The sequence below is a fragment of the Fundulus heteroclitus genome, chromosome 20, assembly GCF_011125445.2.
Source record: "Fundulus heteroclitus isolate FHET01 chromosome 20, MU-UCD_Fhet_4.1, whole genome shotgun sequence".
NCBI classification, from domain to species: Eukaryota; Metazoa; Chordata; class Actinopteri; order Cyprinodontiformes; family Fundulidae; genus Fundulus; species Fundulus heteroclitus.
Genome location: NC_046380.1, coordinates 43482306 through 43500131, shown reverse-complemented (window position 1 = coordinate 43500131; position 17826 = coordinate 43482306). Strand labels below are relative to the sequence as shown.

The window sequence follows — 17826 nt, the reverse complement described above, 5'->3', positions numbered from 1 at the left end:
TTATATTAATACTTAATCTCCTCCTTTTCCTGTCAAATCCTGCCTCAAGCATTTCGCTGGCTCTCCTTATTATTGTAAACTTTGTAATGTAACGAGAGTTCAGGGACATCCTACAATCAGGCTTAGGCTACTGGAGGACATCAGGGCCAGTTTTCTCACTCTACTGATTTCTACTGTTCTCCAGTTTTGCATTGCATTGCATTGAAATGAAAGTCACATTTCCTGCCACAGTTGTTTGCTGCTTCTCCACCGAAGCCAGGCCTGCAAGCTCTCCACCATCAGCCATCACTTATCAGTTACCCTCCTTCACTGCCTTGAATTTTAGTCATACTCAAAAACTTCTAGCTGAAAGAATAATTAATTTCATTATTATTCTGTCTAAATATCCAGTCATATTCACTGAATTAGAACATCTTTTTAGAATGTTTTTTAGTCTGAAAATGACTAGTACCTTTTGAAATTAACCTTAATGCAGGTACCAAACTTGTCCTTAAACCACAATAATTGTATTTATTTTACTACTATAATGTACTATTTTAATCTTAAATCTTATTTTTATTAGTTGGGATGGCTGCCAGCACAACACTGCATTATGTCCTCGTGACAGAAATCATCGCTAGAAAAATGCATTATCATCATTCAACAATGATTACTGAAAAAGACGTACTTCGTTCCTGCAGTTCCTATACTGTCCACGAGTGGCGCTGTGTGAGCAGACAACAAGCAGTACTCTTTGAGTTCCGGGTCAGAGGTGAACTCCTCCGTCTTGTGGCTGCTATTGCTTGCTGTGCTGTGCTGTGCTGCCGTTTTTGCTAAATTACTGAAGGATATTGTTGAATCAAGTCCAATTTACCCAGACGAAGGGTGTTCCATTGGGTGTTTTCCTTGCAACTACGTGACGGTGAGTCGTTTATTTAATGTCGGTTTTATATTATGGTAGAAATGCGGTGGCAAGGCTACACGGCACTGAGGGATGGAAGAGCTGCGTGAAGCTGACACCCCACCCACAGAAAAAACTCCGTTAAATAGACGGAATGGTTAGTGCTTCGCTTGTGCAGGTTTGTGCCGTTAAAATTACCGTTTGTGCTGTTTTGGTTTTGAAGATATTAAAGAATATTTGTTAAGGTCATCCAGAATTCACCATCTCCCCATTTTGCTTCGAATCCGATCAAACTGGGCTACTTTTTTTAGTGCTTCGTTTGTGCAGGTTTGTGCCGTTAAAATTATCGTTTGTGCTGCTTTGGTTTCGGAGATATTATGAATTTTAATTTCAACCGATGACGTCATCCCAGCCCGCCGCTTCAAAATAAAGTGCTACGGTAAATCATATGTTATTGCCGTCACTGTAAAAAACGTAAGTCTTTTTAATATATTTCTACCGATAAATCAGTAACATTACTATGAAGTTGTGTCATCTACCGAGCCTCCCCCCACCCCACCCCCCCTACAGCATTCTTATAAAATGATTTATATATTCCTGCTTATTGGCAAAGATCTCTTGGGACACATGTTTTTGTTTGTTTTTTTAGTTTCCTGACTGAGGGGAGAGGCTGGAACAGTCTCTGTGCAGGATGGCTGGCGTCCTTAATGATGTTCCTCATTTGTGTAAAAAGATGTGGTCAGATCTACCGTTTGGTCTCAACACTTTTCTCAAGAAAGCAGTTATTAATTTTATATTTTTCTTTTATCATGCAAGTTGTTTTAGCTGCTATTGTAAAATGTGTGTTATATTGTTTTGTACTTTATTCCTGAATAAATATTGCGATTTATTTTGTATCATTTAAAGAACTTTACTTTAGATAGCAATGTCAAGTGACATTGCCAAAAAAGGCATTTCATTTATTAGAATGTTCAACTGTTTTCATAAAGTCTATTTTTCCTAATCAGAAGGGTTTATTCTTCTTTGAGAGTATAATGTTTATAACATTTTCAAACAATAACTTGGTTATAGTTGATCTTAGTAGTCATAGTTCATTACTCCTCTGAATTAATTAGAATAGCAAACCTTTATTGCTCTACAATAGGGAGATTTGGGGGTGTCTGCACCTAACAAAAGGGCAATTAAAGTATACAGGCTTATATAACGCAGAAAACATACCCAAACTAAAATCAATAACAGAAAAACTGCAAAAAATAAATCACACTGGTCAGCCTATAAAGTATAACAATATTAAAATTCATAATATCTCCGAAACCATAGTAGCACAAACGTTAATTTTAACGGCACAAAGATGCACAAACACAGCACTAAAGAAGTTGACCACTCTGGTTTGCTTTGGCTCCAGCTCAGCACCAGCAAAGGAATAACAATGTAGCGCTTTATTTTGCAGCGGCGACCTGTGGTGACGTCACCGGCCGGAATTAAAACTTATATTATCTGCGAAACCAAAGCAGCATAAACGCTAATTTTAACGGCACAAATTTGCAAAAACGAAGCACTAAAGAAGTTGACCAGCTTGGTTGGATTCAAAGCAAAATGATGGGATGGTGAACTCTAGATGAACTTAACAAATATTCTTTAATATCTTCAAAACCAAAACAGCACAAACGCTAATTTTAACGGCACAAATGTGCACAAACCAAGCACTAACCATTCCGTCTATTTAACTGAGTTTTTTCTGTGAGTGGGGTGTCAGCATCTGACACATGGCCTTTGGTGAGCTTTGGTGACATTAAATATTGGCACCCTTTTTGAGGAACTTTCCAGTACAGGATTTGGACCAAACTAACAGAGTACAATCACCCGGTGATACTGGACACAACCATAGACATATATAAAGAGTAGACCCCGCATCGACCGCTCTGGCCTATAGGCGCTGACGAGATTTAGGGGCGCCATCTTGGGGCGGTCGACAACTCCGCTCAGTTTAATGTGTTAACCAGGTGCAGAATCAATTTTAATCAACTATAACTCGTTTAATGTTGAACTAATTTTCACATTTGTTTAGCTTAAAACTTTAAAACTATAGATATTATAACAAATGGTCCAGTGCGTTTAAATAATCTTAGTGGGGTTAAAAGTAATAGAATATTCTGACATGATGTATGTATGTTTCAAAACACAGCCACGCACACATTTTTTATAATTTTTTTATTGCTATATAAACAAACACATTTGTACATGTACATATGTACATATACTTCCCAAAAAGAACCCGTGATGGGCGAAATCTGTAAAGTAGTAACCTTTATTTTTTTTTACAATTATTATATACAATTAAATACACTATAGTATATTGAAACCATAGAACAAAACCTTTTTACCGGCCCAAGCATTTGTTTAACAAATGAAAGTACTATATAAACGTTTTTTTTATTATTATTATTTACAAATAAGCTGTAAAATAATAATTTTAATCAATACGAACTGAAGGCTTCAATTCAATTCAATTCAATTTTATTTATATAGCGCCAAATCATGAAACATGTCATCTCAAGGCACTTTACAAAGTCAAGTTCAATCATATTATACAGATTGGGTCAGATTATACAGATTGGTCAAAAATGTCCTATATAAGGAAACCAGTTGATTGCATCAAAGTCCCGACAAGCAGCATTCACTCCTGGGGAAGCGTAGAGCCACAGGAAGAGTCATCTGCATTGTACATGGCTTTGCTGCAATCCCTCATACTGAGCAAGCATGAAGCGACAGTGGGAAGAAAAACCACCCATTAACTGGAAGGAAAAACCTCCGGCAGAACCGGGCTCAGTATGAACGGTCATCTGCCTCGACCGACTGGGGTTACAGAAGACAGAACAGAGACACAACAAGAGAAACAAAAAAGCACAGAAGCACACATTGATCTAGTAATCTGTTCTACATTAGATGGTAGTAGCGGGTGAGCCGTCTTCTCTGGATGATGTCACAGTTAACAGAACGCCAGACCAGGTGTACCTACTATGAAGAAAAAGAGAGAGAGCAAAAAGTTAAAAGCTGAAATGACGACAGTCATTTCAATGTAATACAATGCAAAACTGGAGAACAGTAGACTGAAGAACAGTAGAAATCAGTAGAGTGAGAAAATTAGACCCTGATGTCCTCCAGCAGCCTAGGCCTATCACAGCACAACTATAGAGATAGCTCAGGGTATGAGCCACTCTAACTATAAGCTTTGTCAAAAAGGAAAGTTTTAACATTAGTCTTAAAAATAGATAGGGTGTCTGCCTCACGGACCAAAACTGGGAGTTGGTTCCACAGGAGAGGAGCCTGATAGCTAAAGGATCTGCCTCCCATTCTACTTTTAGAGACTCTAGGAACCACCAGCAGACCTGCAGTCTGAGAGCGAAGTGCTCTGTTAGGAACATACGGGGTAATCAGAGCTCTGATATATGATGGAGCTTGATTATTAAGGGCTTTATACATTAGAAGGAGAAGGCTTCAAATTGCGGAGATCAGCGTGGCCCACCGCGACCCGAGTCATTGGATTAGAACGGGAGAAAATTAAAAATTATTATAAAAAAAATACAAAGTACAGTAGGACAAATAGTGACTCGTGTGTATTTCACTGCTCTTTTGACTGAGGCGCTGCATCCGTGACTCCGCTCTGTAGCGTTTTTTTCTTCTAAAGCCCGTGGTGCAGGTGAGTTTTTTTTTTCGGGAGAAGAACACATTTTTATCGGTAGTTGTCACTCTTTTTTCAAAAAAGATTCTTATAAACCGACACGCCACCTGATGAGAACTGTAATGAACGGCTCATCAATGCAAATCCGTGAAGCAGCGAGACCGTGAAAGGTGAACCGCAATATAGCGAGGGTTCACTATATATATATATTATATATGCTGTTTATTCACTAATGTCTAACAATAACTTTGTATCTCCTAGTATTAGAAAACTTACATTCTGATCAAAAATATAAACAATGTCTTTTCATCTTGCTTGTGAAAAGTTATCCCTCGAGCCCTGACATAAATAATCCCTCGATTTAAACAAAAATGAGCCGCACAGTGCTGAGGCATCATTAGTGTGTCAGCTTGAATCAGCAGGATTAGGTATCAAGTTGACCGCCCCAAGGTGGCGCCCGTAATTCCTGCGCAGCGACAGTCAATGCGGGGTCTACTCTTATATTATGTCTATGGACACAACCATGTTAGCGGCTAACGCTTAGCATGTTGCTAACCGGAAGTAGCTCTAGGAAGGTCTCACCAACTTCTGCTTCACAGAGTTTGTACTTCCTTTAGTAGTTTGTAATGCCTTTATCATTTTTATTCACATATTTCATTTTTTCATGCTACATTGAAGTATTTAATCATGTTTTAATAACACCAATTTTCCATGCTGCTTGAATGCAGACCTTCTCCTGTCGGCTGGTTTTGACGAAGACAAATCCTTTTCACACTCAGAAGATTTGATTTAAAATCCCCAAGTGATAAAAGCCTACGACCAAGGAACTCGGAAGCTTTGCCTTTGACGGTTACGCGCACCACCAGGCGGGCGCCTTCTTCAACTTCTTCAGAAGTTGAACGTTTCTAGTTATTTATTAATATTCCGTCACCGTTAATACAGCCCGAACCGTAGGCTGTACCCCCACAAACTATATATCAAAACGTGCATCTCGACGCCGCGATCAGGGCTTTTTGTACTTGACGCCGTTTCGACTTACAGTTGGAACAGAATTCGCAAAAAACACTTCTTAACTCTCAATAATGCTCGGCTGAGCACGACACTGGTGTTTTGGTCGAGTGGGTTAGGTGTCGGGCTGCAAAGCAGAAGATCGAAAGTTCGAATCCAAGCTGTGCCAATTTTAGAGAATTACATTTTCACCCAATATTTCATTTCCCTTTGGCTTTAAAAAACGATTTTTCAATTTAAATCAATACAGTTCACCTCATGCCTTTAACTTTTTTATTCACATATTTTATTTTTTCATGCTACATTGAAGTATTTAATCATGTTTTAATAACACCAATTTTCCATGCTGCTTCGATGCAGACCTTCTCCTGTTGGCTTTTGGCTCATTAGCAGGCTCATTTGTTGTGGTCTCTTGTCATTCACACAGAACAATAAACCGTGCCAGCCGACATGAGTTTTACAAACGGCAAAGCTTTGTCTTAAGCAGAAACGTGCCTCTACTCTGCGCTGCGTTCTCAGACCAGTGTGATGTGTTCGCGAGCGTCAGAAAGCTATGGTGCATTCAGGAGCATGGGACATTTCTAATTTACAATAATAATTTTTTTTTTTTACAAGTAACAATTAAATAACTTGAACAACTGGTATAAATGAATGATGATAAAGGAATTTATTTAACATGTTTTGGGACAGTTTGTATTCAGACGTTTTAAGAAAACATTAAAGTATTTTATGTATTGTTTATTAATTTATCTTATATTTATACTTAATCTCCTCCTTTTCCTGTATAATCCTGCCTTAAGCATTTCGCTGGCTCTCCTTATTATTGTAAACTTTGTAATGTAACGAGAGTTCAGGGACATCCTACAATCAGGCTTAGGCTACTGGAGGACATCAGGGCCAGTTTTTCTCACTCTGCTGATTTCTACTGTTCTCCAGTTTTTCATTGCATTGCATTGAAATGAAAGTCACATTTCCTGCCACAGTTGTTTGCTGCTTCTCCACCGAAGCCAGGCCTGCAAGCTCTCCACCATCAGCCATCACTTATCAGTTACCCTCCTTCACTGCCTCGAATTTTAGTCATACTCAAAAACTTCTAGTTGAAAGAATAATTAATTTCATTATTATTTTCTGTTTAAATATCCAGTCATATTCACTGAATTAGAACATCTTTTTAGAATGTTTTTTAGTCTGAAAATGACTAGTACCTTTTGAAATTAACCTTAATGCAGGTACCAAACTTGTCCTTAAACCACAATAATTGTATTTATTTTACTACTATAATGTACTATTTTAATCTTAAATCTTATTTTTATTAGTTGGGATGGCTGCCAGCACAACACTGCATTATGTCCTCGTGACAGAAATCATCGCTAGAAAATAAGTCATCTACAGGGGTTGGACAATGAAACTGAAACACCTGGTTTTAGACCACAATCATTTATTATTATGGTATAGAGCAGAGGTGTCAAACGCGGCAGCCAAATGCATTATCATCATTCAACAATGATTACTGAAAAAGACGTACTTCGTTCCTGCAGTACCTATACTGTCCACGAGTGGCGCTGTGTATTATTCAGAGCAGACAACAAGCAGTACTCTTTGAGTTCCGGGTCAGAGGTGAACTCCTCCGTCTTGTTGCTGCTATTGCTTGCAGTGCTGTGCTGCCGTTTTTCCTAAATTACTTAAGGATATTGTTGAATCAAGTCCATTATCCCAGAAGAAGGGTTCCATTGGGTGTTTTCCTTGCAACTACGTGATGGTGAGTCGTTTATTTAATGTCGGTTTTATATTATGGTAGAAATGCGGTGGCTAGGCTACGCCACTGAGCTATATGCTACACGTATTGGCATCTTAAAAATGGTCTTATAAGCTTAAAAGATCATTTTACTATTGTTGATTTTGTGGCCGAATACAAGATATGTTCTCAAAGCGTTAAATAAGCCCTTTGATTTTTCAACATTTTGTCTTTTAAGGATAATTTTAAGTTACTTTTCATTAAATTTGTCAATGGCCTATGGAAGTCTAGAGGGATGGCAGTAAAAGCCTAACAGCAGCGCAATCTCTCCTCCGCTGCAGCGCCGGTAAAGAGCTGCGTGAAGCTGACACCCCACCCACAGAAAAAAACTCAGTTAAATAGACGGAATGGTTAGTGCTTCGTTTGTGCCGTTAAAATTAGCGTTTGTGCTGTTTTGGTTTTAAAGATATTAAAGAATATTTGTTAAGGTCATCCAGAGTTCACCATCTCCCCATTTTGCTTCGAATCCGATCAAACTGGGCTACTTTTTTTAGTGCTTCGTTTGTGCAGGTTTGTGCCGTTAAAATTAACGTTTGTGCTGCTTTTCATCAAAACCTACCGTTCAGGAAAACTTTGTCGTTTTTTTATGTGAGATGCTGCAGAGCTGAAAACTCCATATTGCGCCTGCTAATGAGCCAAAAAGTGTATTACGTCAGTAGTGGTTTAGGACTACCATAGCAAATGAATGGCAAACGTTGACTGTCGGCTGTCGCCAATTAGCTCATTAGCTGTCTCAGATCGATATACGCAGTTTGCATCTCTGCAGACACAAAGTTTTCCCGATCAGCAGGTTTTGATGAAGACAAATCCTTTTCATTCAGAAGATTTGATTTAAAATCCCCAAGCAATGAGAGCCTATGACCAAGGAACTAAGAAAGCTTTGCCTTTGACGGTTATGCGCACCACCAGGCGTGCGCCTTCTTCAACTTCTTCAGAAGTTGAACGATTCTAGTTATTATTAATCTGCCACCCTAAAGAGGGGCCTTTTTGGGGGCTTTATCATATTCAAAAACTCACAAAACTTCACAGATGCATGAAAACTGTTTAAAAATTTTATATTTTAAGGTTGTCAAAAAAATCAAAAGCAGGGCAGTGTGGTGGCGTGGGGAAGTAACCTCAAACGCCGCTGCCATATGTCCAGACTTCCTTAGGATATTGACAAATTTAATGAAAAGTAACTTAAAATTACCTTAAAAGGACAACATTTTAAAAGTCAAAAGGCTTATTTAATGCTTTGAGAACATCTCTTCTATTCGGCTACAAAATCAACCAAAACAGGATGATCTTTTAAGCTATAAGACCATTTTAAGATGTCAATACATAGATTTTGAGCTGGTGGGTCGCCACTGCCTCCGGTGGCCAAATGCATCGCTGCATCAACTGATCTGCACCAGATTTTTTGCGAGTCGTGGGGGAGCACTGCCCAATGCCTTCGTGTGTATTGCCCGGTGGGTGCGCGAACCCCTGCGGTGGCCAATAGGCCGGAGCGGAGCACAATAAAGATTCAAAAAGAATTGTAAAATATTTTTCTGGAGCTTGACTCAAAGCAAAACAATGTTTATAATTATTTGTAAACATTTGTATACTCTATGTATATCTTGTTTTTAAGTATTTTATATTTACAATAAAATGATTAATTTATTTTTTAGACTAGTTCCATATGAGAGGTTGCAAGAAATCTTGTAACTTCACTGAATTTGCAGCTTAAGAAGATTGGGTTTGACAGACAACACCAACTGTCCCCTCAATCCAGTGCACACAATACCACAACAGACCTCATCACGCTCTACAGTACATCAAGAAAACTAAATCAACTAAAACAAGTTCACGAGTGCACATGAAATGAAGTTAATCCATATTTGTGTGTCAGGGTGTCTAAGCACTCTCCAGAATTTGACATCTCAGCAGAACCTGTAATAATTATAGAAAGTAACGTTATAGTTGTTCTGCCTTTTGTTAGGACAGCAAGGAATTCATGTCGTGAATACATTACATAAATAACATATAAATTAATTATTAGTCAGAGGAAACTCAATGGTAAAAACAGTTAGAAACGTTTTGGGTTCATATAAATTGGTATACTAATGTTTAAACCAGAGGTCGGGCGGGCCGAATCCGGCCCGCCAAACTTTTTATTCCGGTCCGGTGGCCAAATGCATTATCATTATTCAACGGCTGTATCTCCTCGCTGCATCGACCGATCTGCACCAGATTTTTTGTGAGTCGTGGGGGAGCGCTGCCCAACGCGTACGTGTGTATTGCATGGTGGACGGGCGAGGAAAATGCGTGACAGCTTCTGCTGTGGCTGGCGGTGGGAGGTGCGCGAACCCCCGCGGTGGCCAATAGGTCAGAGCGGCACTTGGCTGCGAGGGCCGATCATCACTGCTTGCGGTTTTAATTTTTATTTTAACATCCTTCTATTTCTGAAACAATGATTTATTTCTGCCTCTAACTCTTCTAACTGTTTTTTTACCTAAAGGATTTTCGTATGCACTTTTTTCCCCTATCTCCTCTTTTTCCACTCCGTGCATTTCTACTTCGTATTTTTTTTACTTCCTCTTTTTCCACTTCGTCTGTCTGACTGCAGCCGGTAATGTTAAAAGGTTGCCGGAGAGGAGGGAGGGCGGCGGCGTCACCAGCAAAGCTTCACAACTATTGCATCAGAGCAGTCTTGTGCATTCTCCAGACTGACCGCTTTCCCAGAATGCACCGCAGCCGCAGCTTGATTTTGGACAGCGCAGACCATTTTCTCCTCTCATTTGCAGTGAATCTTACTCTCTCTATCTCTAAAACATCCCGCTTCATATTTTTTCGGAACATAAAGAACATTGATCCCTCCACCCTCATTTCAAGTATCCACTCTTCCTGCCTACTTGACTTCAATAATCTGTTCACCCCTGATGATCTGGTCTCTCACTACAACATTGGTCTTCATAATATTCTTAACCCACTTGCTCCACTAAAAAACAGATTTGTTTCATTCTCCGTCTCCTCCCCCTGGTTCACCCCCAATCTCTGATGCATGAAAGCCAAAGGGCGGCAACTTTAAAGACTTTATAAAAAAACTGGTCTCACTATTCACAAAGACATGTACAATAACCACATCGTTCACTATAAGGACTCCATTGCCAGCACTAAAACACACTACCACTCCAGCTTAATCACTGCCAATCAACACAGCTCTAAGTCACTTTTCTCTGTACTCAACAATACTATCAAACCCCAGGACTCACACAACCTCCTTCTGCAATGACATCATGTCATATTTCTCAGGAAAAATCAAGAACATTCACCGGAACCTTGGATCAAAGCCTTATTTAAGCACCTCAGTAGATCTCCCCCCACCTACACACTCATTCTCCTCCTTCCATCTTCCCACTGTCTCGGAAATCACAGAGCTCATCCGGAAATCCAAACCATCCACTTGTCAATTGGACCCCCTCCCAACACAACTTGTCAAAACCTGCCTCCCCTCTCTAGTCCCCCTCATTTCGGCAATCATCTGCACCTCCCTCACCACTGGAGCTGTCCCTACACCTCTCAAAACTGCTGCCATCACCCCAGTTGTGAAAAAACTTGGTGTCCAACCCATTAACTTCAACAACATCCTTCCTATCTCCAACTTACCCTTCATTTCCATCATCAAATCATTGAACTTGATTTTGTAAAGTGCCTTGAGATGACATGTTTCATGATTTGGCGCTATATAAATAAAATTGAATTAAATTGAATTTCCTAAATTCTTGAAAAAAGTTGCCTCCCAGCTCCATTCTCACCTATCTGCCAACAGCCTGTATGAACAGTTTCAGTCTGGTTTCCGGCCACTCCATAGCACTGAAACAGCACTCATCAAAATCTACTACTCACCATCCTCATCCTCCTCGACTTGACTGCAGCTTTTGATACCATCTGTCACACCACCCTCCTCAGTAGGCTTTCTTCCACTGGCATAACTAACACTCCGTTGGACTTCCTACTTCACTGGCTGCACTCAGTTAATTCAACTGAAGACCCTCAAATCCACCCCCTCCCCCGTCACCTCAGGTGTGCCCCAGGGCTCTTTCCTGGGGCTCCTCCTCTTCATCATCTACATCCTTCCTCTTGGCAATATCTTCCGCAAATTTAACATCCACTTCCACTACTATGCCGATGATACCCAGCTCTACCTAACCAGGCAACCATCGTCCTCTCTTCCCCCCACCTCCCTCACAGATTGCATCTGTGAAATAAAAGCCTGGTTCACCAACAACTTCCTTCAATTAAACAGTAGTAAGACTGAGGTTCTCCTCATTGGCACTAAATCAACTCTTTCCAAAACCGACAGTTTCCCACTTATTATTGACGGTTCCTCTATCTCTCCCTCCCCCCAGGTTAAGAGTCTGGGTGTCATCCTCGATAGCACCCTATCTTTTAAATCCCATATCAATAACATTACCCGGTCTGCCTACTTCCGCTTACATCAACCACCTCTGTCCCTCCCTTACCCCACACACTGCTGCTATAATTGTCCACAGCCTCGTCACCTCCCGAGTGGATTACTGCAACTTTTTCCTCTTTGGCCTTCCTCAAAAATCACTCCATAAATTACAACTGGTCCAGAACTCAGCTGCTCGCATTATAACAAGAACTCCCTCTATCCACCACATCACCCTGCTCCTCCGACAGCTCCACTGGCTCCCCGTGCAGTTCCGCTTTCATTCCAAAATTCTCATGGTAACATTCAAGGCCCTTCACCACCTTGCCCCCCCCATATCTGTCAGGCCTTCTGCATGTTCCCACCCCCTCCAGTGCTCTTAGATCCTCATCTGCCTTACACCTATCTGTCCCTTCCGCCCGTCTCACCACCATGGGGAGCAGAGCATTCAGCCACTCTGCCCCGCCTCTGGAGCTCTCTAACGCCCCTACTTAGAAACACGGACTCACTTCTCCATTTTAAATCTCAACTCAAAACTCATCTGCTTAAGATTGCCTATTCTCTTTAATACCAATTTCCCTGCCCAAGCCTTTGTATTTTGAAATGTTTTTTATTCTGTGTTTTGACTTTGTTTCCAACATTCTGTTTTTATCCTTTATATGGTGACATTGAGTGTCCAGAAAGGTACCTTTTAAATAAAATGCATTATTATTATTTATTAAATCATTGTTTCAGAAATAGAAGGATGTTAAAATAAAATAAAAATAATTATTTATGGTGGAGTAAAACATGCTTTAAAAATGTTGTGGCGTAAATCAGTATGAAACAAAAAAAACATCTTTTAAAAATGTTGGTGTGAATAAATATGACAATAAAAAAGGTTGCAGTGGAAATACGGAACCAAAACCCCCACTTGCAATAAACACACAAACACAAAATAAAGATTTCAAGAAAAATGTCCGTCCGTCCATCCGTTTTCTTCAGCTTATCCAGGGTCGGGTCGCAGGGGTAGCAGCGTCAGTAGGGAGGCCCAGACGTCCCTCTCCCCAGTCACTTGGGCCAGCTCCTCCGGGGGAATCCCAAGGCGTTCCCAGGCCAGCCGAGAGACATAGTCCCTCCAGCGTGTCCTGGGTCTTCCCCTGGGCCTCCTCCCTGTGGGACGTGCCCGGAACACCTCACCAGTTAGGCGTCACCTCAACTGGCTCCTCTCGACATGAAGGAGCAGCGGCTCTACTCTGAGTCCTCCCCGGATGACTGAGCTCCTCACCCTATCTCTAAGGGAGAGCCCAGACACACTACGGAGAAAACTCATTTCGGCCGCTTGTATCCGAGATCTCGTTCTTTCGGTCACGACCCAAAGCTCGTGACCATAGATGTGGGTAGGAACGTAGATTGACCGGTAAATCGAGAGCCTCGCCTTTTGGCTCAGCTCTCTCTTCACCACAACGGACCGGTACAGCGCCCGCTTCAGAGCAGACGCTGCACCAATCCGCCTGTCGATCTCCCGCTCCATCTTCCCCTCATTCGTGAACAAGACCCCAAGATACTTGAACTCCTCCACTAGGGGCAGTACATCCTCCCCAACCCGGAGGAGGCACTCTACCCTTTTCCGGTTCAAGACCATGGTCTCGGATTTGGAGGCACTGATTTTCATCCCGGCCGCTTCGCACTCGGCTGTAAACCGCTCCACTGAGAGCTGTAGATCACGCCCTGATGAAGCCAATAGGACCACGTCATCCGTGAATAGCAGAGACGCAATCCTAAGGCCACCAAAACGGATCCCCTCAACACCTTGGCTGCGCCTAGAAATTCTGTCTATAAAAGTTATGAACAGAATTGGTGACAAAGGGCAACTTGGCGGAGTCCAACTCTCACCGGAAACGAGTCCGACTTACTGCCGGCAATGCAGACTAGACTCTGACACCGGTCATACAGAGACCTGACAGCCCTTATTAAAGGGCACGGTACTCCATACTCCCAGAGTACCCCCCACAGGATCCCTCGGGGGACACGGTCGAATGCCTTCTCCAGATCCACAAAGCACATGTAGACTGGTTGGGCAAACTCCCATGCCCCCCCTAGGATCCTGCTGAGGGTGTAGAGCTGATCCAGTGTTCCACCGCCAGGACGAAAACCACACTGCTCTTTCTGTATCAGAGATTCGACTATTCGACGGACCCTCCTTTCCAGAACCCCTGAATAGACCTTACCAGGAGGGCTTAAGAGTTTGATTCCTCTGTAGTTGGAACACACCCTCCGGTCCCCTTTTTAAATAGGGGGACCACCACCCCAGTCTGCCAATACAGGGGAACTGCCCCTGATGTCCACGCAATGCTGCAGAGCCGCGTTAACCAAGACAGCCCCACAACATCCAGAGCCTTAAGGCGAATCTCATCCACCCCCGGGGCCTTGCCACCGAGGAGCTTTTTAACAACCTCGGCAACCTCAGCACCAGAGATGGGACAACCTGACCCAGAGTCCTCAGGCTCTGCTTCCGCAAGGAAAGACATGTTGGTGGGATTAAGGAGGTCTTGGAAGTATTCTGCCCACCGAAGAACGACGTCTCGAGTCGAGGTCAGCAGCACACCACCCCCACTATAAACAGTCTTGGTACTGCACTGCTTCCCCCTTCTGAGACGCCGGATAGTGGACCAGAATCGCTTCAAAGCCATACGGAAGTCTTTCTCCATGGCCTCTTCGAACTCTTCCCACGCCCGACCAGCCGAGCCGCCTGCCGCTTCGACTGCCGGTACACATCAGCTACTTCCGAAGTCCCACAAGCCAAAAAAGCCAGATGGGACTCCTTTTTCAGCTTGACGGCTTCCCTCACCGCTGGTGTCCACCAGCGTGTTCGAGGGTTACCGCAATATGCACCGACTAGCCGCCTCAACAATAGAGGCGGGGAACATGGTCCATTCAGACTCAATGTCCCCCGCTTCCCTCGGGACGTGTTGAAAGCTCTCCCAGAGGTGGGAGTTAAAGCTCCGTCTCACAGGGGACTCTGCCAGACGTTCCCAGCAAACCCTCACAATACGTTTGGGCCTGCCCGGTCTGACCGGCTTCCTCCCCCACCATCGGAGCCAAGTCACCACCAGGGAGTGGTCGGTGGAGAGCTCCGCCCCTCTCTTCACCCGAGTGTCCAAGACATGCGGCCGCAGATCAGATGAAACAACAACAAAGTTAATTATTGAACTACGGCCTAGTGTGTCCTTGTGCCAAGAGCATATATGGATACCCTTATGCTTGAACATGGTGTTTGTGATGGACAATCCATGACGAGCACAGAAGTCCAACAACAGAACACCACTCGAGTTCAGATCAAGTGGGCCGTTCCTCCCAACCACGCCCCTCCAGGTCCCACTGTCATTACCCACGTGAGCATTGAAGTCCTCCAGCAAAACAAGGGAGTCTTCAGTACCCCTTCCAAGGACTCAAAAAAGGGTGGGTAATCTGAACTGCCGTTTGGCGCATAAGTGCAAACAACAGTCAGAACCCCCCCACACACACACACACGAATGTGGAGGGAGGCCACCCCCTCTTTCACCGGGGAGAACCCCAACGTACAGGCACCGAGATGGGGGGCAACAAGTATGCCCACCCCAGCTCGGCGCCTCTCATCGGGGGCAACTCCATTGTGGAAGAATGTCCAGCCCCTCTCAAGGAGACTGGTTCCAGAGCCATGCGTCGAGGTGAGTCCGACTATCTCTAGTCGGAACCTCTCAAACTCGTGCACTAGCTCAGGGTCCTTCCCCACCAGAGGGGTGACATTCCACGTCCCAAGAGCCAGCTTCTGCAGCAGAGGATCAGAACGCCAGGGCCCCCACCCTCTACTGCCACCCATTGCACAACTTACCCGACCCCTTTGGCCCCTCCCATAAGTGGTGAGCCCATCGGAAGGGGGACCCATGTCACCGGGCTGAGCCCAGCCGCCAGACGCTCGCCAACGTGCCCCACCTCCAGGCCTGGCTTCAGAGTGGGGCCCCGGTGACCCGCGTCCGGGCGAGGGAACACGAAATCCATTAATGTTACTCGTCATAAGGGGCAAGAAAAATGTATAAAAGAAAATAAGTGGGTTAAAAATAAGTCAGCGTAAAAGCAAGAAGAAAAGTACAAATAAAAGTGGAAGTTAAAATATATATTTTTAGATGAATAATTTATCAATTGTTGAAAAAATATCTTCTTTTTGTTATTTTGTCACATTTAATGGCACACAAATTCATATTATTAGCTACTTTTTCAAGCAATTTTATATTATTACTTCCTTCATTTATTTCTGTATGTATTTTGAATTATGGCAGGATTGGCCCTCCATATTCAAGGACATTAGAAACAGACCTTTAATCTAACCAATTCCAACTCATAACAATCAGATTCAACACAGCTTTAGTTCAGACACATTGAAAATAAATAGTCTACATACCTATTTGGACTTTATAATCCAAAATAGATCAGAAACACAAAGCTACAAAGGCAGATTTGACATTTTTAAATCTATTTTCTGCAGGCTCTGTGGCTATCCTCCATTCTTCGAAGAGAATGAGACCCGCCTGTTTTCAAAGATCATGAAGGCTGAATATGCCTTCCATTCTCCTTTCTGGGATGACATCTCTGAGTCAGGTAAGAGAAGAAACTATTTAGTTTTCACTCATGTCTCTGCCTAAAATGGTAAGAATCAATAGTAAACTTTTTTTTGAAAACTGGACTTAAACCAATCTCTGATGGCTGCAGCTTTAATAGCTTTAAAAGTGAAAAATATATCTTAGAACATCTCAAAGAAACATTTTAGCACACATGAATTTAGTTACATTTTTGTAAGAGTAACTGTCATTTAAGTATCTCTTAATCAATTTGTTTTAGCAAATAGTGCAATGAAAAAGGTTATAACCAGAGATGGGTACAGTAGCCAAAAATTGTACTCAAGTAAAAGTAGCACTACTTGAACATATTTTTACTCAAATAAAAGTAAAAAGTAGTTAGCCAAAAAATTACACAGGTAAGAGTAAAAAAGTATTCAGTAAGAAGGCTACTCAAGTACTTGGTAACTAATCATATCATCCCACTTAATATTTAAAAAACTGCAACTGGACCAACTAAAATATAAAGCAATATAAACATTACGGTATTTAAAAGATTAAAATAAAAATACAAAACAAAAACAAAAACAAAATAACAAATTCAGACAGCAGAAACACTTTGAAATATTTTTTTCAACATAAAAATTATGAAACCAATATTTTCAGCAGTTAATTTATATACAGTATGTTAAAATAGTGCAAACCAATTTCGTTGGCAATCTCTACTGTGTTATGGTATGTTCCCTTGACCCCCAAATTACTCAAAGAGTTAATCAGATAGAAAATTTACATAAAATGTGTGTACAAACGGGAACTCTCACTTTAACCTGGAGGCTACATAAAAATTCAGACTGGAAAACTCACGTTTTCCCAGACCGTCTCATTATGCACTTGTAATCCAGCCAATCTGCTCTAAGCCCCCTTCTTACCTCAACCACTCATCCTTCAAGGTGTTGCATATGTTGTGCACTTATACACTGTTTAACGTTATTTAATGTTTCATAAACAATTCTCTGTGTTAAGTATTGTCTGGTGATAATCAGCTCTTAAGCTGATATCAAGACAATGGTTGAAAGGGATGAATTTGAGCACTAGCGATCTTTTAACAGCAAACTCTGCACACACATAGAATAAAGGAGTGACAACTTCCTTTCAAGTTCAAAAATTTAATAACAGAAATAAAATGAACATCAAGAGAACATTACTATGAATGCTGTTTATCTGAATTAACACTATATTTCGATTAACAAATCCTCTCTACTAGGCTAGTGAAATTTAACTAAACTACTAAGCAAAATGAAGATAAAAAGAAACTAAGCTAAGGAACTATTTACATACAAAGATTAACAAAAGACAAAACAAAAGTGGTTGATCACTGCAGATCTGATTCAAAAATCATGGTGCTATGCCAGAAACCTGTTTGATTATGAGTATTAATTATTATTTGCTATTATAATTTTAATAGTAGATCAT

The 17826-nt window shown here is 41.9% G+C and overlaps 1 protein-coding gene across 1 annotated transcript in view; it reads left to right on the top strand.

Moving 5' to 3' along the window:
• The window catches only part of LOC110367401 (calcium/calmodulin-dependent protein kinase type 1D), a 112589-nt gene that overhangs the window by 74984 nt on the left and 19779 nt on the right, over positions 1-17826 (top strand). The window contains exon 8 of the mRNA XM_036151301.1: positions 16284-16396. Coding sequence (XP_036007194.1) covers positions 16284-16396 — 113 coding nt within the window. The remainder of the gene's footprint in view (positions 1-16283; positions 16397-17826) is intronic.